We start from the raw sequence: 24,245 nt of genomic DNA, 5'->3' as shown, positions 1-24,245 counted from the left end.
CGTCAGAACAAAAAAAAAAGTGTACGTTTAAATAGAAATGTTTATTTATTTATTCAAACTTATAATAACGTGCACCTAATTATAAATATGATAAGCTTGTGAAGCAGCTGTGTGCCGCTTGTCAGATATCCTTGTGATGGGCACTTACTTCTAAAACACTTTTCATAGAATACAAATATTAATAAATATATATATAAAAGTATGTACAATGATCAGTCGTAGATCGATAAGTAGCCTTAGGGTTAAACAAAGCTGCTGCTGGGCTCATCAAGATACGCACATCGTGTGCCTGGCTGCTCCAGCGATTTGCGTGCTATGTCCAGCGGTAGCTTAGTAGCAAAGGACAAAGCTGTGGCTGTTGCTGACGGTGACGTGCTCGTCGTCGTGGAAGCCGACGTCAATGCGGGTGCGTGATTGGCGGGCGAGAATTTATTGCTGTAGCTCCCATTGGGCGGAGCATTGGCCACGCCCCAATTCGATGGCTTTATGGGCAACACCTTTGGCTTGGGCGGCAATGGTGGCGGTGCTTTAGCGAATTCCTGTAAATCCTGCTGGTCAATGGACGCTGACGCTGACGTTGTCGGTGCCACTGCCATTGTCGGCAAATCTGTATCCACCTCAGGATCCACTTTCATGGGTGACTGTTGGCTACGTGTAATGGAGAGGCGTGGCGCTGGTTGAGGCGCATCCGTTCCGCTGCTGCTGCTGACCTTGTTAACGGGGCTCAAATTGGCGCGCACCTTGCGTAATTTGGAGGCAGCCGCATTCAGATTCTCTTTGTTCTTCAAAAAGTCGGGCAAATCAAAATTAATCTCAGTGCCCCGTTGATCCTCCAGGCGCGCCAGCTGTGCTCGCTTCAAGCCTTCGAGTAGTTCATCTGCAAATTATGAAATTTCAGTATTAGTCAAACACATGAAGATCCCAAAGCGTTCGTCCATACTCACCCTGGTGTTCTGCTACTCGCTCCGTGCACTGCAACTTGACGCCCGCCTTGAGTTTGGCTATGATGGGTTTCTTGGGATCGACATGGGGCATTATCGTTGCTGCAGCGGCTGCGGCTGCGGTTGCGGTTGCCTCCTCGGAATGTTGACTGCTCGTGGATTTCTTTTTGAGCTTGGGCAGCTTGCTGCCTGGAATGTTGCTATTGTCGCGCTGTTGCCGTCGCATGCGATCGAACAGCGTGGAGGAGCTCTCCGAGGGGGCTTCATTCGACTTCATGGAGCACAGATCGGTTGGCTTTTGGGTCGGCGCTGCTGCAGCATCCGATTTACTCTGCAGAAGCTCATTGAATACCTTGTTGGTGAGCTCGTCCAGCTGACCCTGCGTCGGATCCGTCGTCACCAGCGCGGGTAGCGGTTTCATTGGTTTACTATGCTTCGGCGGCATATTACTGCCGCCGCCTTGCTGAAAATCCGGCTGGATCAGTACTATTTGAAGCCGCTGCCCATCGGCCACTGTGACGGGCTGCATCAGATCAAGCGGGGCTTGAGTATCTCGCACCAACACCTGCACGCTCTCCATTCGATAGTTGTATTTGTTCAATATAGGCCGGATTACCTCGTGCAGTTGCTTCTTGGGCTTGCTCTTGACCGATATGACCTTGGGATCGGGCAAATCCAGCTTGAAGGCCACCCGACGTTCGATTAGCACCTCTTTGCCAGCCAGCAACTTTGAGGACTGCTGCGTGTCTATAGACTTGCTACTGCCCTGGATTACAACATCATAATGGGGATAGACGAGGTTGCGTTTTTCCAGTAGACGCTCCACTAGTTGGGCGACTGTCTCTCCGGGACGGGTCTGCACAATAGTTGTGGCTCCGTCAGTGAGTATGACCCGACACAAGGAGCAAACGTTGTCCGCGCTAAAGCCCTGTCCGGCCTGGTTCGCATCGAAAGATGACAACGAAGAGCGGGAACTGTGTAAATCGCTCACCGAGCCGCCAGACAGCAACGTTAATAGCGGCGCTGGCACCCCTGTGGTTGTTGAGCTTGGTGCTTGCGGTGGGGGCATCAACGTTTGTTGGAGATCGGCAATTATTTCGTTGCGATCACGGGATTTGCTCCGCGTCTTACGGTGCCAGGGCAATAGACTCTTACGTCGCCGATCCTCGGCATTGCTTGCGGACTTCTTGAGCTGAAAAGGCGATCAAAGTATTAATGACAAAAGCCAAACCAGGAAATAAGTTCAATTGCTTACCTTGGGCGAGGCCACTACGTGAAAATTTGTCTTCAACAGTTCATCCAGATCGGCACCCGTATAGGGTAATGTCTGCTGCTTCTGCTCTGCCTCAACGCAGCTCTTATACAGGTCGGAGCGTATGAAGCGCTGATAGCTATCGAATTTCATTAGGTTGAAGATTTGCTTTTGCGACGCGGCAAAAATGTCCGTATCGCCGCTTGCCAACTTCTCGTCGCTTAGATTACGCGCCTGCGAGTCCACGTTAACCGGATCGCTGCTGTTGTTGGACAAATGTTTGTTGAAGATCTCCCTGGCCATGGTTACGCGCTCTGACTCCGATTCCGTGCACCTGTAGCGCTCGCAGGCGGTCCAGAAGTAGATATTCTCGGCAGAGAATTCCTTTTTCAGAAACTCCGCAAAGGTCTGCATGCCGGCGGCATCCTGCAGCATGCGCTCGAACGATGTGCCCCAGCTGCTGGGACCCTTCTGCTCTGGCGCCGCCAGCTCCTGCGTGGACTCTCCACCGGTTGCCTTTACCATCACGCTGGACGGCGGCGCCGGTGTGGTAAGTATTTGTGGCACCTGGAAAGGTCCCAACTGCTGCGACTGCTTCGCCGACTTGAGCTCGTCCAGCATGAGCGTCTTAATGTACACATCGTTGTCGGAGGCGGTCATCGAGGCTGAGCGTCGCACTATTGGACTGTTGCCAGACCCCCCTGCTTTGGCCACCTTGTCGGTGCGCGTCGTGCGAAACGATGATTGACCCCAGGCTCGACGAAAGGGCGAGGCATTGGACGGCAGTGCGCGATTCTAAAATGAAAGTGAATAATATATATATTATATATAATGGTGACACTTTTTTTGGGAAATAAGTACATGCATCAGAAGTTGGTAAATAGAAACTTAGGCCCTGCTTCATTTTCTAGATAATATAATTTTCGGATATGTTCGGATTGATGTTTCAGCACTTCGCCTATCTCTTACAACAATTTTTATTATATCCCGTACAACTTAATTTTGACCGCTCTCAGCTGCATTCAAAGTGTGTTCATAGCCATCTTGGAGTTCAAGCACCCCCTACGACAAGTTCATTTTCAGGGGCATTTCACAAGTACAAATTGAGGGAATGTAGAAATGAGGGACAGACTGCCCGATCACGTCTGTCATTATCACGGCCAAGCCCTAAACAGACAGCACGATAAACTTTTGAACTTTTAGAAGTTTTACATGTAAGTTTATGTGCGTGAGTATACATATGTGTAGGAGTATGTGTGCGAGTGTGTGTGACGCGTGTAAGAACAGCCGCAGTTGGCGGCCGTTGGCAACTATTGCCCTGTCTACCCCAGTGTATTCTACTACTCTAATTGTGTGAACAAATTGTAAAGCTAGGCAAGGCACATACATATGTATCTGCATATATGTACGTACATATATAGATATGTATGTATGTGTCTCTCTGTATATTGTGATGAGTGTCGTTTGTGGGACTGCCTGCCTCCACTGCCTGCACTGCCGCCTGCCTGCCTGCCTGCTTGCCTGCTGGGCTGTCCAATCCATTTGCTGCACTTTGCTGATAATCACTTTTGTCAGACAAACTCGAAGCAGTTGCCGTCGCTATTTATACATAATTTCCAACATATATCTGTTTGTGTTCATGTTTATTTCTCGATTGTATTCTATACCCACACGGTTCCCATAAGAATGGGTTTAAATAGTACTACAATAAACAGTTGCAAATGCTGGTTACAGAGAAATGTTTAGAGAAATTCATACAAAAAAGTCGAGATTCATACTATTTATAAACTATTATCACTAATTTAATCTCTCTAAATACAGATCTCCATACATGTGGAAGATAAAGCAATTCATTTCATTTCATTTCAATTAGTGTCATAATTTTCTCCATTTCATAGGCTGCTTAAAAGCCAATAGCCATAGGGTATACTCCACTCCAGCTCTTGCTCTATATTTAATGATGCTTTTGTTGCCAGAGATTAATGAATTCTGTGTCTAAGCTCGAGTTTCGCATTGACCAAACGTAAGCCACAAAATATTTTTACCCATATCTATTCATCAATATATACATATAAAACTAGTTGTTGTGTGTGAGAGAGAAATTTGGAAACATTTCCGGCTGGCAAAGTCGACCATAAAGGGGCAAAGCCAATTCTCATGCGACTCGACTTCATTAATAGAAACCAATTGGTTCGACTCGGCTCGTGTGAGATGAGACTTTGAAATTGAACAATTGCCAGTCACGCCAGCAAATGAAAGCGCTCCAGAGATCTTCCCGAAGAGAGATATGCCAAGGAAATGTCCAATAGCAGCTGGAAACATCATGGAATATCATATGGAAGACGAAATATACTTTGCTTAGTTTCAATTCAAATCTAGTTAGTCTATAGTATGTGAGATACATATGTATAATATATATCCATGGTGTTGTTAAATTATTATCGGTTCTGTGCTCGCTTAAAAACAATTAAAACGAATACTCTAACCTTGAGGCAAGTATAGATCTCAAGTATTACCTAACCAAAACTTTTCCAGCATTCATTTAATTGTTTTGATTAAACCCTGAATCCGTTGAAAGTGGGAGTGGTATAATTTCACTAAAAATGAATACAGCTGGAGTTGCAATTTCCTGTAATTAAACTTTTTAACTCCTAGAGCTAAATTAATAACTGCAATCTACATATGTTTTTCGCAGTGTATGTCATTATTTTCAAGTGTTTTTCAAGAGGCTTCTGAAATGTTTTCATGTTTGACAGATATTATAAAGAAAAAAAAAAAAAAAGAAGATATTTCACAACAAAAGCTTGAATTGCATAAAGATAAAAGCTTAAGTATTATGTCTTATCACATACACTTGTATATAAGCTATGTATGTATATATGTGTGTATATAGAATGTACACATACATTTGTACATAGGAATTGGGTCAAAAAAAAGAGCAGAATGTGCCGACCCCACAAAACCAAATGCACAACTTTAAAGGGGCAGAGGGTATGGAAAGCAGAAAAGCAGCGAGTGGGGTCAAATGTGTTAAAGCAGCAACAGCCAGCAGTCGAAAGAGACAGAGAATCAGTGTGTGAGAGAGAGCGAGAGAGAAGCAAACGAACATAAATCAACGCTGATTGCCAAACAATAGCAACAAAGGGGCATAGGCAGCGTGGAAGGTGGGAGGGACGAGGCGTGCGGAGGGCGAGCATCGCATGTTGTTGCTCTCTATTGTGGCGGCAACATTTAGCGGCAATCGGCAACGAGTGACGCGTAATTGTAAGTAGGAAATGAGCAATTTGCCAAAGTGAATAATTAAAAATAAATAAATGACACAAAAAAATATTACAAAAAAAAAAAAAAAAAAATCAAAAGAAAATTGAAAAATTAGCGAAGCAAAGCGAAAGCCAAAGCTGAGCAACAATTCAAATTGCTACACACACACACGTGCACACTTAAAAACAGGTGGAATAATGAAGTAATAATGCCACGCCCCGCGCCTCTTTTCCTTGAGTGTTTTGCATGCGCGAGTGGACACTGAACATGGACAGTATTTTTTCCCCATTGCCGGCCACAATTTACAACTGTGGCTGCCTCCTCATATTGAAGTCATCAGCAGCAACACGCCCTGCCACAAATTGTGGCATGGAAGTCATTGTGCTGAGTCTCGAAGATGTCTCGATGCGAAAGCCACAAACGGAAAGGCAAAAAAGAAAAAAAAAAAAAAAAAATGATACGTATAACAGAAAATAAACAAAATCCCACGAGTAAATTAACTTGAATGGCTTTAGCTCAGGTTACCGATCCAGCTGAAATCATGTCTATATAGCTTAATCTGCAGCGTCAAAGCATGAGCTAATGCGCTGCCATCAAGTCATACGATCCCATCGGCCAGTATCAAGTACTGCCAACACAGTGAAAGAAAATACACTGACTTTAAATCGAAACCATATTTAGCAGTTTAACATTCGTTAGCTCTAATTCTGATTGTTATTTGAAGTAAAGCTGCTTAGAGAGCAGTTAAAAATAATATATGTATATTTCCTGTTTAGTATTATTAAGCTACTTAAAAATATCAGTAAGCTTTTTTTTTTTTTACTGTGCACAAGCCTGGCGCTTATTTTGTGAAACCCTTTTGGTAATTGTAGCCGGCTCCTGGCTAGCGAAAAGTCGAGCGAAAATTCTTGACGGTCTGCTGAGCGAGACGTGAAATTGAGATTGTAAACGGTCTACGGCATTGTGAAGCAGTTTCCTGGCTTAATAACTATGCAAATGATTCATCATAATTAAGTGTGGGGCCTGTTTCGGGTTACTTCAAAGCAGACAAATCTGATAAGCCGCTTTAACTGAAGCCAGCTGAAATCTAAAACCTAGAAACAGAATCTGAAAGATACATCACGTACTTCTTTTTTGGCAAAGAGCCAAGAAAGAACACGCATATCAATTTCTTGGAGAAAAACCAAGAAGTGTGTGACAACAAAAATGTACATCTGTATGTATATCCATATATTCCGATATTGAATAATATCTCATCCCAACATTTGTAAGATATAATTCCCAGAAGCGCGACACAGTTTCTCCGAAGTGCTGATAAATCATGACTTCAAAAATAAACAAAAAGCGATTAGAATTTCGAATATCTTATCTTGGAACGGCCCATTGTCAATTGTCGAGGAAGAGAGCAACGGGCATAAGCGAAAGGGGGCGGAGATCACAGTTCTCGGTGTTAAGTGCTGAGTGGGCGTTTCGCAATTACTTTATGCTAAAGGGAGAGCACAAGCATACACAGTCAAACATACATACATGCACACTCCATACAGATTCGCATGCATTCATATACATAAACTGCTCGTTACGCATGCTAATGACAAAAACTAACTAACCATAGTTGGCTGTCGACGCTGTGAAACCTACCAGCAGACGCAGACGCAAATGCAGTTGCAGTTTCTGTTGCGTGCTTTGTTTTCGATTTCAATTGTTTTTTCTTTTTCGATAATTTTTGGTATTCCCAAGGCGTGTCATCGCTTTGCGAAATTTTCGCTGTTCTGCTTGTGTGTTAGTAAGCGTGTGTGTGTGTGAGTGAGAAAGCGCAAACGTGCCGCTTTTGTCAACAAAACACAATCTTAACTGTGCACTTTTGCTTCACTTTCGGTTGCTATTTGTTATTGCTATTTGGCACTGGCTTTATAATTACTTTTTTCTGGAATTTTTTTGTTCACACACTTCGATTGCGGCCCGCTCTCTCACACGCTGTTCAAGTGCCGAGTTTCGAATCTCTGACTCGTAGCCCCAACGTGTATAAAGTAACTGACATCGTCAGTTGTTGTGCTCAGCCAGCTGCTGATCGGACGCACGCACATATACGTACATACATACATATCTACATTATTGTATATGCACTGAGCATTTGATTGTTGGATCCAACCCAATCCAACACAACATAAGCCTCAGCGAACACACAGTAGACATGTTGCGACTGGGCGCTGGTTGGATCGATCCAGAAATTGGTTCGAAGTACTGAAGCAAAGAAAATTGCACCACTAGGGTGCAGGGGTGTCATTTTAGCTTTTTTCCCGTCAGATCTGGCTTTATTTGAAGTCCCAATGCGGGAAAAATTTGAAAACGGCGGGTTGCGGGAATTCAGGCTTTAAAAAAATTAATTTAGCTCTATTTTAGCTTTATTTAATTTTCACGATTTATTTTGCTTTTTATCTTTCTCAACACTAAAAATCATGAATACAAGTATCGATACATGATTTTATATCATACAATCTATCGAAATCATTTCGTGGTATGAGCAACAGGTCTTATTTGTCAACAAAAAATTGCACGAATTGGATGGGCACAGAAAGAAAAAATTGATTTTGGGAAAACTCCAACAAAAACCATAGCAACAACCAACAGCACATTTCCTCTATGTGGCAAATCATACATCATCATCAAAAACCTAGGTACTCTCCGCCAAAAAAAAATTATGCGACAGCATGAGCGTTTAGCGATTTAAACTACGCCGTATTAAATGTACAGTATAATTAAACATTCGTTGGCTCCTCATTTTCTGGAGGATCTTAGAAATAAGATTGGAAGCGTTAAATTTATTTTGGTTTTGGACAAATCAAGTGACAAAGCGGCTCGGTAAATAACAATTATTTATTAAACACCTGATCTCTCTTTAAAAGATTGAATACTTTATAATTTGTATATATGTATATGCATATACATATATCTATAATTTCTACGTTAATGGTTTTAGGTGTCGTTATTAAATACGTCTCTGTTGAGAGTGGAGTGATGATTTCGACGTTCCTGATTTTAATATTTCTCTTGAAAGTGGAGATATAGCTGAAGGAATCAAACAATTAAAAACAAATGAATAATCATAAATGAATTTAATTAAGAAATAGTGTTTTTTAAACCCAGCTTTTATTTTGGCTTATTTTTTCTTGAATTTAGCTTCTTTTAGCTTCTTATTTTTGCCAATCTGGCTCTATTTGCTCGAAAAATTATGACAGCACTGCTAGGGTGGTGCCTTTGGTCGCATCTTTGTTGTTGGTGAAATGCAGATGAAGCATTGCAAAGAGACTAGCAGAAATTTATATGCAAACATTTTGGTTTGCAGTGGTTTGAAACAAAAGTCTCGGTTCGACGAATCGTGTCTGACTCGCTCGAACTCACCTACACAATTGTTCAATCTCTCTCGCACGAATGCTCTTTTTCGAGTTTCGAACTCGACACACAGCTGCTTTTGTGAGAGAGAATTGCTTACTCATATTGCTATTGTTGTTTTATTGTTTGCTGCTATACGAATACGAATGTGTGTTTTTTTTTCGTATTCATTTTTGTTTTTGTTTCGCCTTGTTTGTCTATTTACCTGACACCGGCTGCTCATTTTCGTTTGCTGCTTATGAATGAAATGTTTGTAGGTAAGTTGTGGGAGTGTGCTGGCTACCTCTCGCTCTTTCTCCCTCCCTGTTTGGCACTCCCACTATCTCACTGATCATACATATGTACATACACACATACACATATGGTGCAGGCAGCTGTCTCGTTAATTAACGTTTAATAAAACATTTAAGAATGTTGCCAATTATTTGAGTTGCCAAGACACTTTTTTGTTGTTTGTGTATGTTTTATAGCGGTTCTTTTTTGGTCTCTATGCAGTCCACTGCCCACGAAGGTATGCAGCAGAAATATGAATTATCTAGCTAAAAGCACATGTGTGCGTGTTGCAAGTAAATAAATTGTGCTAAAAATAACCAACAGCGGCGCAAATAAACAAAAGCAGCCTATTAGCGATGCCAAATAAACAAAGAGTTTAGACAATTGAAGTAATTAAAATGCCAAGCAATTACAGCAGCAACGGGGAACTGAAATGCGGGCATTTGTCTACCAAGTGTTGCGTATTTAACTGATAAATTAAGTTATTTTGCACGCCGCCACAAAGAGAAGTTGGAGCGGATGGGAGTAGATGAAAGGGGTGAACGCGTGGCGTTCCACACATGACCATATGAAACGCCGAATTTGCGCCGATCTAATACTAGCTGCAGCTGCGCTAACATAAATTAATTGTAATTTATGATTTGTTTAGTTTAGCTTAATTTAGTTAGCAAAAATGTTCTTTAATGTTCGCAGTGCGTGCTGCGTGCCAGATTTTTCGATCGTTAAGAATTTTATACATACCATTTGGTATTTTCTGTTTTTATTTTTTACTTTTTGAACAATTGCACACACTGGCACTAAATGAAATATCCGGCAAACGACCGCCCGCCCGTTGATTCTATTGTTGCTTCTGCTCTTGTTGTTTTTGTTGTTCATTTACGTTAATTTTCTGGACGCCAATGCGGGTCATATGCGTTCCTCCATTATTTAAAGCGGAAGATGTATCCATGTATGTTATAAATACATATACATATATGCATATATGCACATGCATGCTTATACATATTTGTAATTAATTGAGCATATGTACAGAAATATATGTGTGCAATATATATATATATATATATTTTTCTTATATACCAGCCGATATTTAATGACGTCTATCAAACCTATATGGGCATTCCCTTAGTATTCGTTCGACTAATAATGATTCATGTTTCGGAATACTCTATTCACGTAGGCGTTTGTTCATCGTCACAACGATGGAATTATGAAAACGCAACAGCACTTTAATGGAAAGTGAAATGGGCAATACGTCGCCCATGCAAATTAAGCAATTAGAAAGTCATTATGGCAAACAACAAACACAATTGACGATTCCATTCAAATATGTGCACAATTAATAAAAAAGTGTTAAATATGTATATATTAAAGCATTTCTAATTTTACTTTTTGTCGCACACTGTATATATATTTTGTATTGTAATTTTTAGCATACAAATGTAAAGATTTTTTGAATTTTAAAGTACGTAAATATATATGAACATATCTAAATTATTAAAAATAATTTGCAATATGATAATTACATATGTAAATATGTGGCAACTAAAATTTAATATCTTAAGCAAATAAATGCTTATACTATACATATTTAAGTATACTAACATTGATTGTACATACAAATATTTTTTTCCTTGCTGACAATTGGAAGGGGCTGCCAATTGGAATATGCTCTAATGAGAATATAATCAATCATTTTATTTGTATATCTAATTGTGTCAAATACTTCAATATTTATCTGATAAATCAATCGGGCAAATTTCCATTGCTCATTTCAACACGAATCTTCAATTAAGATGAATTCAGTCAACACATTTTGATTGATCACCAATAGATAATATTTAGATTTTTAGGCAAACGTTTGAGGAAACAATTAAAATCAAATTCGAGCTGTTAACACCCGATAAACCTTTAAACAAATTGATTATATGGCACACGAGTTTTTGAGTATTTACAAACAGTTTGGCTTTTATTGGGATATATAAACTATATCTAAATGGTGTACACGTATTTAAGGCTAACCTAGGCTAGGCGCTGCTACTGAATTGCTGAGAAATTATGGCGAAGTAAACAGTAAACATTGCCTGGCATAGACAAGAGCGAAAAGTGCCATATGGATGGGAAAGGGCAAGGGGGTGGGTGGCACCCAATAGGGAAATGAGTAAAGATGACGCGAGCGTAAATAAACAACATCCTGATACGAGGCTTAAATGTAAACAGAAATGTGCTTAAGGGCTAATGGGACGCAGCTGGATGACCCAAAGCGTCTCCTGAAGTGCAAAATGAGGGGATCGGATCGAGTGATTGTTTCTAAAAGTGACTCACGCGCATCACGTTGCTGACATCGCCCAGGGGTCGCATTGTCGTCATACTCGGAGGCGGGATCTGGGGCTTGGTGAAGTCCAGCTGCTGCATGGCATCCGGATCGCTGATGGAGCGCCGCAGTGTTGTGATGGAGGCGCGTTTGGCATGGAACGATCCGCGTAGGAAGCGAGCAAAGTCCTTGCCAGCCTTGCAGACGCCACGAGGCGGCGTCACCTTGAAGCTGGGCAACAGCGGGGCATGCATCTCGAAGCTGGAGTCGGGCGAGATGTTGCGACTGTTTGAGCTGCAGCTGTCTCCCGACTGGGTGGTTAAGTTGGAGCTGGCCGAGCTGATGCCATCGTCATGTTCCTCATCGTCGGATCCGCTGCCTGTGCTTCCACCCGAGAGTGGCATGCAACCGAGCTGTTCCTGTTCCACCTGCTGTCCAGCACTGACGCGTAACAGCACAGGTGAATCGTCACAGATGGCATCCGTGGCATCCACTTCGCTGAACTTCCGGCTACCGCTGCGCCGTTTGGTGGCCGAGCTGAAGAATTGCAGCACACGCGAGGCACTGCGGCAACTGCGTCGTTCCGCTTGGACACGCGCCAATGCCATCGGCGGTGGCATCAAATCCTCTGCTTCAGCGGACTTGCGTGTGGGCTGTTCCTGTTCCTCTTCTAGCTCCTGCACGGGCGCTATTTGAATCTGAGGCGAGGCACTGCGTCTGCCACTGGCACTGCGATAAATCTCCTTGGCCTTGCGGCACAAGAAGGGTGATCTGCACTTGGACTTGGGCGTGGAGGCCAGCGATTGGCGCGCCTCGAACTCCTGCACAAAGCGTGTCAGCTGCTCCCGATCCAGCTCGGTGAGACAGCGATGTCGAACCTGTCGGCCATTGGTCATAGTCGTGGCCGTCATCAGGCTGGGACTCTGCAGAATGTTTTTGATCTCGAAGCTGCCATCGAAGCAGCTGCCGGAGTCGTTCAACTGGCCCAGGGATTGGACAAAACGTTCGACCATGTTGCCGATGTTGCCTGAATGGTTATTCCTGATGCTGATGTTGTTGTTGTTGTTGCTGATGTTGTTCTTGTTGCTGTTACTGTTGCTGTTGTTGTTGCTGACGTTTGTTAAGTTTGCCTTAGCGGAGCTCACTGTACTGCTCTTGTTCATGACGTGCGCTGCCAAATGTGAAAGGAAACGATTGTTGTTGTTGTTGTGGATGGTTTTCTTCTACGCAATTATTAAAACGCAAAGCTCTGATCGTCAGTTTAAGCAGAAGCCGAAAAAAGGGGCATGCGCTTAGCTTGGCTGTTCGCGATGAACTGAATTTTCCAGCGTGAATGCCACGGCAAAGGTAAACTATCGCCAAGCACACACATACACACACTCACACATATGCACAGTTCGACACATGCGAAATGCGGGAAAAGCCATTTTCGCACTGGAGAACAAAAATGTGCGTTCGCCAGGTGAGCAGGAGGGGCAGAGGGCCGAGAGTGGAGCACCGGCCTCCATGTCTGACGCACTTGAGACGACACAGATGTGCCAGAGACTGGGGCCAAGGATCTGCTGATGCCACATGACGCTGCCTCATGACGTCTTCAATCTGCCTTCACTCAATTCTTGTGCCATCTCTTTATCATCCGACAATTGTTTTTTATATGAAGATGTCTCTGCTTTCTTTTTACCTGCTGCGCATGCCAAATGAGTTCGTTTTTATGGCTCATTTGAATAGATACCTTTGGGCGTATAAATGCTGAGTGGCCAATAAGGGAAATTGTCAATGCGTCACCGCAATACACTTTATAACAGCTTATGCAATTTATTTAAAGTAAATGCGGATTTATGCACAATTTCATTTCTGAATTTCGATGCGCAATTTCGTGAAATAAAACCAAGTAAATTAAACGCATTTCCCAGCTATCAAAGTGGCTTGAAATGAAATGAAAATATTACGATGGCTCGTAAATAAGGCACGTTTTCGGAATGCTGACTGGCAGTTAAATACCCTGTAATATCATGAGTGCAGCCAGAAGACAGTTTGGCTTGACGGTTTGACATTCACTCTTTTCTTGCTTCTTGTATAGAATGTAACTAACTTTGAGTTGCTTATCTAACCAATACATAATCAATTTCCTTCTAGCCTAATATATATACCCCACTTGTGCAATATACCCTATATGGCGCTAATTATTGCAACAGCGATGTATTTATGGGCATTCCAAAAGTTCTTAAATTGAGCGTGTGCCTTGAAAATTGAAAATGGAAAATACCTCTAAAATATTCCATTAAGAGAAGGTAAATAGGAAATAAATAAAAATATAGCGCAAGAACTGATGGGAGAAACGTGACTCGGCTCTACTAAAGCAAAGCTGAATATATACATACATACATACATACAGTGGCTCACAGCTTATTTGACCCAACGTAAAATAAAAATTTCATCTGCTCATTACTTTTTACCCAATGCAAATTTTTGAAAAATTCAAACGTGGAATTGTTATTTCAATATTAAATTAATGGAAAGCATGACTTTTTTATTGATATTTAAAAAAACACAGTAAGAAAATAACAAAAACTAAAAAAAGTCATAAAATCAATGTCACAGCTTATTTGACCCATTACTTATTTTAAATAGTAATTTCAAAATTATGCCTAGTTTTTTTTTAATTTAATATTTTGTATGACCCCCTTGTTGGTCTAATACAGCTTTAAGTCTTGCAGGCATTGAAGCCACCAATTTTTTTGTTGTTTCGGGTCGGATTTTCCCCCATTCCTCGACTAATGCCGTTTTTAACTCATTTTTGTTGGAAATATTCCGGGACCTGATATTGGTGTCTAAAATGGCCCACAAATTTTCAATTACATTAAGATCCGGGGACTGTGCTGGCGGTTTGAGGTTATGCGGGCAGTTCCATACCAGCCAAGACTGAACGACACCTGATGTGTGCTTAGGGTCGTTGTCTTGATAAAATGTGAAATCCTCTTTCACGGCCAGATATTCAGCACTTTGGATAAGATTTTGCTTCAAAACGTTTAAATACATATTCTTATCCATGGTGCTTTCAATAAAAGCTAGTTTTCCCACTCCAGAGGCAGACATACAGGCCCAAACCATCACAGACCCTCCACCATGCTTTACTGTGGGTTTCAGGTGCTTCTCTTGTAGCTCGGTATTCGCTTGTCGCCAGACGTAGGGCCTCCCATCCGAACCAAATATGTTAAACTTGGACTCGTCAGCGAAAATGACTTTGTCCCAGTAACTGGTGTCCTTGTTTATGTACTCTTTTGCGAATCGGAGCCGACTTTCTTTATTTTTCTTACTAATGTAAGGCTTCTTGCGAGCAACTCTACCATGTAAATCATGGTTTCGGAGTATACGACGGATCGTTTCTGCACTAGCGGACTTCCCTAGCTGTTGCTTCATCTGACTAGCCAGTTTTGGAGCGGATAACTTAGGGTTTTCCTTCATTTGGCGAACAATGTATCGCTCATCTGTGCCATTGAAAATTTTGTTGGGAGCCGTTCTACCCTTATTAACCACTCTGTTTTCAAAAACAAATCGGGTTATTATGTTTTTTACGGTAGATTCGGGTAAATTAACAATCTCTGCAATTTTACGCCGCGAAATTCCATTTTTAAAGTGGTGTAGCACCAATTCCCGCTGCTGTATTGGTGTGCGCTTTCCCATTTTTGCAAACACGTGTTTTCATAACAAAATCTCACTTTGAATGGTAAAAATACTTCAAATTCACATTGCGAATTCAATAATCAAAACAAAACCTGAAAAAGTACCGTTAATTTTCATTTTACGCGACTGTAATTGTCCTTCAAACAGTCTGGGTCAAATAAGCTGTGACATTGATTTTATGACTTTTTTTAGTTTTTGTTATTTTCTTACTGTGTTTTTTTAAATATCAATAAAAAAAGTCATGCTTTCCATTAATTTAATATTGAAATAACAATTCCACGTTTGAATTTTTCAAAAATTTGCATTGGGTAAAAAGTAATGAGCAGATGAAATTTTTATTTTACGTTGGGTCAAATAAGCTGTGAGCCACTGTACATATAAACATGTATATGTATGTAGAGCGAATTGATAAGTAAGCCAGCTTATGTGGGTTTAGTCTTAGGCAGCTTTCTCATACTAAAGATAAATTCTGAAGAATCACATTAAATACGCGGCATAAATTATGGCTACACCCACTTTTTCCATAAAAAATGTTTGAATTTGAGATGTCATTGCGTGACAAGAGCGTCGCCATTACGAGTAATCTATAGAGTATAGAGTATAATCGAATGATCATTGTATAATTAACAACAACGTTTGCTAAAAAGTCACGACGTCGCGACGTTGTTGAATAAGTCAGCTATGTGTAAGCCTACCCCCATGAATACACTGAGAGAAAAAACTGTGAAGTGCTGTGCAAAGAGGGATATATGGACATACATATCAAATTCTATTTCAGACATTACGTTGTCTAATTTCAATTAGAGATTATTTTTAATTTGTAGAAAAGATTTTCTATTATCTGATTTGATTCTCCAAATAAAATCAGAAACTTTTTAAGTTAATAATAAAAAAATATAATTTTTCATATAGCTTTTCTTCAGGTGTATTTCCCTCCAGAATTCTATGTATTGATTTCTATGCAGTCAGAGTCGGCCAGGCAGACAAAGATCAAAGCACCTTTTGCAATGGCTGTGACATCATTTTATAGCCAGCTCATTTAATCACAAGTAACAATGCTACATATGAAGAGATCTCCGATTGTGGCATTCTAATGCAGGTTTGTTGTAATTTCTTGAACACTTCCTAGTCGTTGGCTTTCATGGGAAAGCCAAAATGTAAGCAAATTTTCATTTAAATGGAAATGGAAATTTTTTCAATGGGATTTTAAGTGGAATCTATACAATTTTGTGTTTGTGATTTTCTTTTATATTTTTGGCGGCGATATTGGCATTGAATGATCCACATTGATCAAGGAACGGGCCAAGCAGCACAGCTGGCGCGAACAAGCCCCAAAATTCTGCTTAAACTGTGCGAACGTGCGAATACTTTGCGTTTTAATGGCAATGTTAAATATAAGTTGTTTATGTTTTCTATAAAGACTTCTAGGTAAAGTTTATAAAAACAAGCACACTCTCTCTCACACACACACACATACATACACTATACACACACACCAACACTTTTTGTCTAGCTAGGGAAAACACACAGACGCGTCAGAGTTTAAAAATTTCAGACAAGTTTAAATTCTCAACCTGTCTTTTTTTACGTTTGTGGAGGGGAAATTTTTTGTATACAAAACGCGCGCGTTTTGGACGCGATTTCTGAATGACGTCGATACGTTCCTGGCGTTTATTTACGCGAAATAACCTCTAGGCGATTTACATGGAATATTTTTAGAGCATAGACCGATGGCGGGCGTGTATGCGTGTATGTGTGTGTGTGTGTGCACAGTTCATAAACTGATAAATATTTGCATCTGCTTTTGATAATATAATTACATTTTTTCGCGATTTATTTTTAGCGCACAGAATAAGCCACAAGGCTTAAATTTAGAAATGCGTTCGATTTTCGCCACATGCACAAAATTGTGAAGCGGCAACGGTAATTAGCACGACTCGAATATTAATTTGTAAGTTTCTTGATTCATTTAATTGCACACTTTTATTAATATTGTTTATGATCGGTTCATGTGGCTGAATTTTTATAAATAATTATGAATTTCAGTTCATGCGTTGCGTACGAGCTGCGCTTCAAGACTGACTCACGCGTTGTGAGAGCTGTGCGCGCTTGGCTGTTGTTAACTTGGCTCAGTAATAGCAGCAGCAGCAGCAGCAGCAGCAGTCGTAACAACAACAACTACAACAACTACAACAATAACCGCTAGCAGCAGCAGCTGTTGAGTGTCGCAGTGGAAAAATAGCGCGTGCGCGCGTTTTTAGTCGTCGTTCATTGGTGGTTGAAGCGGAATGTTGTTGTTGTTGTCATTCTCAATGCTGTTGTTGTAATGTTACCGCCAGTTAGTCACTGGGCACCTGATATCGAGGGCACAAAGCCAGAGTCAGGTGTATATTTTATTTTATTCTGCGCTCGCTGTCAGCTTTCAGTAATTTAATTCCATAATTTGTAGAGAGTGTAGCTAACAAGCATATCAGCTTTTTATAGAGTATATGAGAAGTGTACATAGTTATGTGTATATATACTATATGTGTATGTGTAATAGTAAGTTGTATCGAAATCAATGTACATATATCTACATATAAAATAAAAGCTTTAAGTACATTGGCGACAGTTTCTTCCGGCAACCTTTCAATACAGTTAACAGTGCTAATGTTAACTGCATGTTAAATAAAAATATTCTAGGACCGGCTTTTTAAATGTGCAAGCCATTTGTTATTAAGACCATCAATAATTGAATAAAATCACTAAAAATCATATTTTTCTGGAGAAAATTCCCTTTCTATATAATCGTGAAAATAGTTTAATCTTTTGTATACATACATACATAGTTATATTAATTGACCCATTCATTTTTGTGTGTGTACAAAAGGGGAATTTCTTAAGATCCCACATTAATAAAACGGCTTATTAAAATGGAGTAATAAATAACGAAATTCAAATTAGATTTGAACATTTTAAAAACCCAATTTCCCACTGGTTAAATAGTTTTGCTGTTACTGTAAAATGCAAACAAAGATTTATTTTGCTATCACTTTTGTTGAAATTGAGTACGCTATATGCTACATCTGAAGAATTGTTGTGTTTTTTTTTCTTTTTTAACATAAACTCAAATACATATACATATGTTGTTTTGGAATGATTTGCATTTTCAACAAAACTTTGATAAGAAAGCATACAAATTTTCAAGGAGCCTTAGTCATAGTGCATATATAGATTATTATGAGCATAACATGTTTATTATTTCAAATATTATTATCTGACACACAAAAATACACAAATATATATTATTTTGGTATAGGAACAGATTTCGCTGTTGTCTAATTATAAAAAGAGACATTTATTTTTATTAATCAATTATTTGCGCTTGGCCTCTGGCTGGGCCGTGCGGCTGATAAGCTAATCAGCAGCAGGCGTCTGTTAAGCTAGAGCTTAAACGGGCAGATATTGGAAAAAATAACATAATGCATTACATTCTTGTCGTATCGACAATAGATAGCCGTGCGTCGCAGCAACATACGTGCATAATCACATGCAAATTGCAGCACATTGCAATGGCTTCCAATTCCCACGTCAGCTGGCAAATACGTTACGAGACACTGCTGGCAATCGCTGGAAAGGTCAATTGGTGGCTTACCGAACTAACTGAAAACCAGAGAGCTACATAACAGGCCATGGCACAGCTGAAACTGAGACCCCGCAACCTGAAGTCCAATCATTTCCAGAGCGCTGCCCATTTCCCATGACGTCGCCGAGCTGGAAACTAGTCGAGCGGAAGGAACTAACCGAAGAAACTGCGGCAAGTGCCTTTCCTTACCAGCTGACAACGCTAATAGACATTACTGCGGCTGCTTGCCTCCTTTTGTGGCACGAGGGTTGTTTTTCAAACACCTGCAACGGCATGTGCCCTGTTGCAACTTGCCGCCAAAAAGGTGGCATTCAGCAACCTGTTGGGAATTGCTTGTCTAGCGGATTGCGTGTATGCACAAGTGAAAATACACTGAGAAAAACCAGAAGACTATTAAGCAGAGCGTGAATATACAATGTTTGGAATATGATTTGTTTTGCTGGTTGATTTAATTCTATAACAATATCAACAGTATTTTTGTTTTTTTTAGTGGTTGAATATACATATATTCAACAAATATAATTATTATTATTAATTGAATGTTCATTCGTTCTTCATAAGTAGATAAATGGTCTTTTCATATTTCTTAAAGAAATTTATTGAAATTCACATTTGAAACTTATGTATTTATATATATATATATATATATATATATATATATACTATTAATCAATTAAACAATTAACCACAAATGAATTAAATACTTTCCTTATATAGTATATAATACAGTATAATATCTACATCTTCACTTCAAAAGGAAACTCCCATTGTAAAATATTTCTACATGGGCTTATATCATCGCTTCTGCTAATTGACTGAGTAATAATATCAACAATTGTCTATTTGTTAATAGTTGTTTGTATTGAGCAGTGACTTTAGGTAAGGCAGGTGGTATCTCTGACCTAAACAGAGCGACGACAGAACTTAACAGGGATTGAGTAATCAGAATCGTTGATATCGCTGACTATGCAGACCTCCAATATGAGGGGTTGACAATAGTCGGGCAACCATGAAAAGTTAGCTAAGTGTGTCGACTCCGCGTTTCATGTTCTAATTTCAGCTCAGCTCAAAGTATGTATATAATAATATGCATGGGTAGATACCATAAACCATGTACATACTCTGTATATATTCGTATTTGGTTTATAATTACTAAGGTAACCGGTTACACAGCGGTCATGACATTTTCAGAGGTCAATGCATGCTATATACCCTGTAAAAACTAATATATATTGCGCTTACCGTATCCTCCTCCGAACGGAAGCCAAAAACGAGTCCTCGAAATGACATTTTTACATTACGTGCAAATTCGAAATACAGTTGAAACGAAGATTTCACAGTTTTTGTTGTTTTCATAAAGTTTTTTTTTTTTCACTCTTCACGTTTTTGGGTGCGCACTTAATGATAATTTATTTATTTATACATATATATGAAATATTTATATACATTTTGTAAAGTTCGCTGAGCTCGTGAACTTGCGTTGAACTTTTTATGGCACAATTCTTGTTTTTTTTTTTTAAATATTTTTCTCGTTTTTATTGACAGATATAAGAAATATTAACAAAAGCGCAAAGAACCGCCGAGCGACAATTGAAAATGAACAGCGCAGCGAAAGTGAAAAATCGAATGTATAAATCAGAAAAAAAAAATGAACATTTTAATCGCGTGTTCACGAATCAAATCCCAGAGCCGTAGTCGAGGGGGGTCCACGGGCGCGACAAAGGAGACGGACGGAGCTTGAGTGCCGAACGCCGAGCGCCAATCTAAAGGTCAGCAAACGTCGTCGCCAAATGGCGAGCTTTACGTATTTTTACCATTAATTGCTTTAGATTGAATTAAGCGGGGCAGCGACTGCGACTGCGGCTACGACAGCGATATGGGACTCGCATGAGCCAGAGCTGGCGATATACGTGCATGACGTCACAGGCGATTTATTTTTAGTAGCCAAGCCAGGTCGACAATTTCCGTTCCTTATCAGACGTGACGCGCACGCTGATTACAGCAACGAGAGAGCAACAGCGGAACGCGAATAAACCTATTGCAGAAGCGGTGCTGCGACTACTGAATAAGAGCACAAGCAGCAGCAGCAGCAGCATGAACGCTTGCAGCCCAAGAAATACACCCAACTAAATCCCAGCCAAGTTCCATTTCTGACAAAGAAAAATCACAAGTACCAACATTTGGACACACGACAAATACATATGTATATATCCAACTAAGAGTGTTGGGTTCGCTTATCGAGCGAATGACAGAGACAGCGACAGTGGTGAGTGAGAGAGGGAGTAAAAAAGAGGGAGAGCGCAAGAGAGCAGCGCGATAAGTTCAGGTAAAAAACCAATGTTGTCCAGGTAAATAAAGCTATCTAACTCCAGTGCCGGTTCTAGGGCAAAAGCTCCTCATAAATTTAACTAACATTTTTAATTGAAAAATTATCAAAAAAAAAAAAAAAAAAAACTTAAGTAAGAAGTAGGTCACACAATAAAGTACTTTCTTTTAAATTATAATAATTATAATTGTTGATTCTTTGATATAATCAACGATGTCTATGGGAGAGAATTCATATTTTGGATTTGGGTTGATTTAGGAATATTTTTGAAGAATATAAATAATTTTAGTTTAATTTAACATTTACTAATTGCAATATATTTTAACAAGAAAATATATTCCATGATCGTAAAACTATAAATATTAACCCGTATACCATATACCCATGCGAAACATTTTCACTTATTGATTTTCTTTTTATAAAAATAGTTATGAATGAATAACTTTTAAATTTTGTTATAGAGAGATAAAATTAACTTAAAGCGTTAAACTCTCTCATTTCAATTTGATATAGAGCTATACTAATGTTAATATAATACTGACTAATACTTTAAATTTAAAAGATATATATTATTATGAATTTGATACACTTATTATTTATACTCAGATATGGTTTCAGATGGAAATGCTTTCACTTACCCCCAGATCTGGCTCACTGTTTGTAGCTTCTAGTAGGCAATGTGTGGATGATGATGATGGTGGTTGACCCGTTATTGGATTCGGTTGGGTTAATTTATGTATGTTCTGGAGACTGCTCCAGGTGTCCATAGGCTGATCAGGGCAGGTCATGCCAGGGGATTGTATGCTATCGATAGCCTCAAAGCCCAGAGACTGTCGCGAACGCGGCTTGCCAAAGACCTGGGCGCTGAGCTTGGATGGAGTTGGCTCAGACGCTGTTGGCGGTGGCTGCATGGAGCGCCGCATCTTGCGTGACACACAGGCTGGGTGCACAAACATGTGTGTCTCATCCTGTGAGGCAGCGGTGGAGTGCAGAGAAATATCATCCATGGAGGCGACAGCGGCTAGAACTGGCTGATCATCTACCAATAGATTGAGCACATCATCGCAAGAGCGTGTGGCCGTAAGATTCGTGGCCGGACTCTTGATCAGATTGAAGCTGGCCAACAGATTGGGGCGACGCAATGAGCAGGATCCCGACGGTGATTTGGGATCAGGATCAGGCATGGCACGCACAGTCAAACGGTTATCGGGCACACCCACAATGCCCTGTGGACGCGCTGCAGCTGGAGCCATGGGCGCTAGGCCAAGGGCAGCTGCTCCCGGTGCGCCGGCAAAGTCTACAACCAAGATGCGATCGGATATGTTGGTGCAGTCATTGTTGAAGCCAATGCCCGAATCAGAATTGGAGGTCGTTGTGGAAATCTCGCTATGATTGGAAGGCTGCGGGGAGTGGGCTGCACCGGCTGGAGCACCCGCTTCATAATCCTGCGGCTGTTGGCTGCGACTCGCAGGCGGTAGAATACGCATGGTGTACATGCTGCGTATGAGATTCACCACATACTCCGAATTATTGGGAAACTCCAGACAAAGATTCGAAATGGGATCTCTGGTGCACTGCAAGCGGTACTCGTTCGCACGTGCCACATGCTGGCCATGCTCAATCAGCTTGGTATCAATGACAAAGACATGGCAACTGTGGGATATGCTGATGTGGCCGCCGCTGGCATTTGGCTTGTCCTCCACCTCGTATTCCTCATCGATTTGCGTGTTGTGCACGGCGCTGGTCACTAGTCCAAAGAAACGGTTCTCGCTCTCGGACGAAGAGCTCACGTAATTTAACCGTGCCGAAGCATATGTGGCCAGTGTTCCACCGCTTGCACTCTGCAGCCTCAACGAGTTCGGAGTGATGCTCATAAGCACAATGGTGGGCTGTCGCTTCTCCTGGCGCAGTTTGCGTATGCAAGAGCGCACCGTTTGCAGTTTGGAGCTGTGCGATATCTGCTTGGGCATCTCAATCGTGCCCAGATAGCCGACAATGACACGATATTCCAGGGCAGCATTGCCCACAGCGCGCACCATGGCGCTGACATTGGCAACATCCGCCACCTTGCCGACATGCGCCAACGGTGCATCCTCTAGCACGGGACGCAAGGTTGCATGATCCGGTAAGGCAGCTACCGCAACAGGGGCCGCAGCTTCTAGTGGCTCTGGTGGCTTCTTTTGTGGCGAGTTACGCAGTCGGTGCATCTTTGATTTGTGATGCAGAAAACGTGGCTTGTTGCGCACACCTGGGCCCAGGCTAGCCGCCAACATCTGGCCACGCGCACTGCGCTGTATCAACAGCGTAGCATTGGCATTTTCCTCATCGGAGCTGTCCGAAAAATAGTTCTCTGCAATCTGCATGCGAATGCTGCCAAACGAATTGCCTATCAACTGCACTACAGTCTCATGCGGCAGCTTGGATACATTGAGGCCGTTCACCGAAATAAGAAAATCGCCGGCACGCAGACCCGCCTGCTCGGCGGGCGAATTGCTGATAATGCAGGACAAGCGGCATGGCTGTTGGCCGGATATGGTAAATCCAAAGCCATTATAACCACGGCGCACCTCTACAGTGCGAGTGCCGTAGTTGGGCCGCTTTTTGCGTCGTCTCTGCTGGGGCTGCTGCGGCTGTGGCTGTTGCTGCTGCGATGAAGTGCCCGCTGCAGGTGGCACAGCAGCATTTGCCGGACTCATTATGGGCAATGGCGGATGATGGTGATGCATGGCGCCTACTGCAAGCGTTCAAATGATTAAGTTTAAAATGGTAAAAATAAGCCAACTCCAGTTTAGATCGAACGCACCTTTTTCATTGATGGTCTGCACAGTGGCCGCCGCTCTGTGGAATGCGGTTTGTGCTCAATGGCCAGTAGCTCGAGCGTTGGGGCTGGCCTCTAGCCAGAGCTTGTATGTAACAGTGTAACCCACACTATTGCAACAGCAAATGGTATACGCAGCAATCAAATGTATCTTGTTACACGCAGCACAATGAAACTGCATTCAATGAACTAAGTAATCACTACCAATAATTATTTTGACACGCACGCACATATTATATACCACTTACACTCACTTCAAGCTTGAATATATTAAGCCAAACAATTAAAACAAATCTCTTCAACTGCGCAAGCGTAGCCAGGTAAAAACACTTGGGTATCACAAAAACAAAAGCATCGATAC

At 41.2% G+C, this 24,245-nt stretch overlaps 1 protein-coding gene across 8 annotated transcripts; it reads right to left on the bottom strand.

The window, feature by feature from the left end:
* Window positions 1-22: 22 nt before the first annotated feature.
* Window positions 23-24,245, bottom strand: loco (regulator of G protein signaling family member locomotion defects). 8 transcript variants are annotated; one of them, XM_018004257.2, is made up of 5 exons: window positions 23,870-24,245; window positions 21,705-23,800; window positions 2,197-2,988; window positions 945-2,133; window positions 23-877 (listed from the first exon to the last, which is right to left on the bottom strand). In XM_018004257.2, exons 2-5 carry the CDS (start codon window positions 23,790-23,792, stop codon window positions 243-245), a joined length of 4,704 nt encoding a protein of 1,567 aa, XP_017859746.2. In that variant the 5' UTR covers window positions 23,793-23,800; window positions 23,870-24,245; the 3' UTR covers window positions 23-242. The 8 variants fall into 8 exon arrangements, with proteins under 8 accessions (XP_017859746.2, XP_089318482.1, XP_017859755.1 ...); XM_089462356.1 differs by lacking the exons at window positions 21,705-23,800; window positions 23,870-24,245 and adding exons at window positions 11,443-12,654; window positions 16,936-17,223; XM_018004266.2 differs by lacking the exons at window positions 21,705-23,800; window positions 23,870-24,245 and adding exons at window positions 11,443-12,602; window positions 16,936-17,222.

The sequence above is a fragment of the Drosophila arizonae genome, chromosome 2 (genome assembly GCF_054131065.1).
Source record: "Drosophila arizonae isolate 15081-1271.41 chromosome 2, UAZ_ARI_1.0, whole genome shotgun sequence".
In the NCBI taxonomy this organism is placed as follows: Eukaryota; Metazoa; Arthropoda; class Insecta; order Diptera; family Drosophilidae; genus Drosophila; species Drosophila arizonae.
Note: the sequence above shows the minus strand (reverse complement) of the source record. Positions and strands in the feature narration are given on the sequence as shown.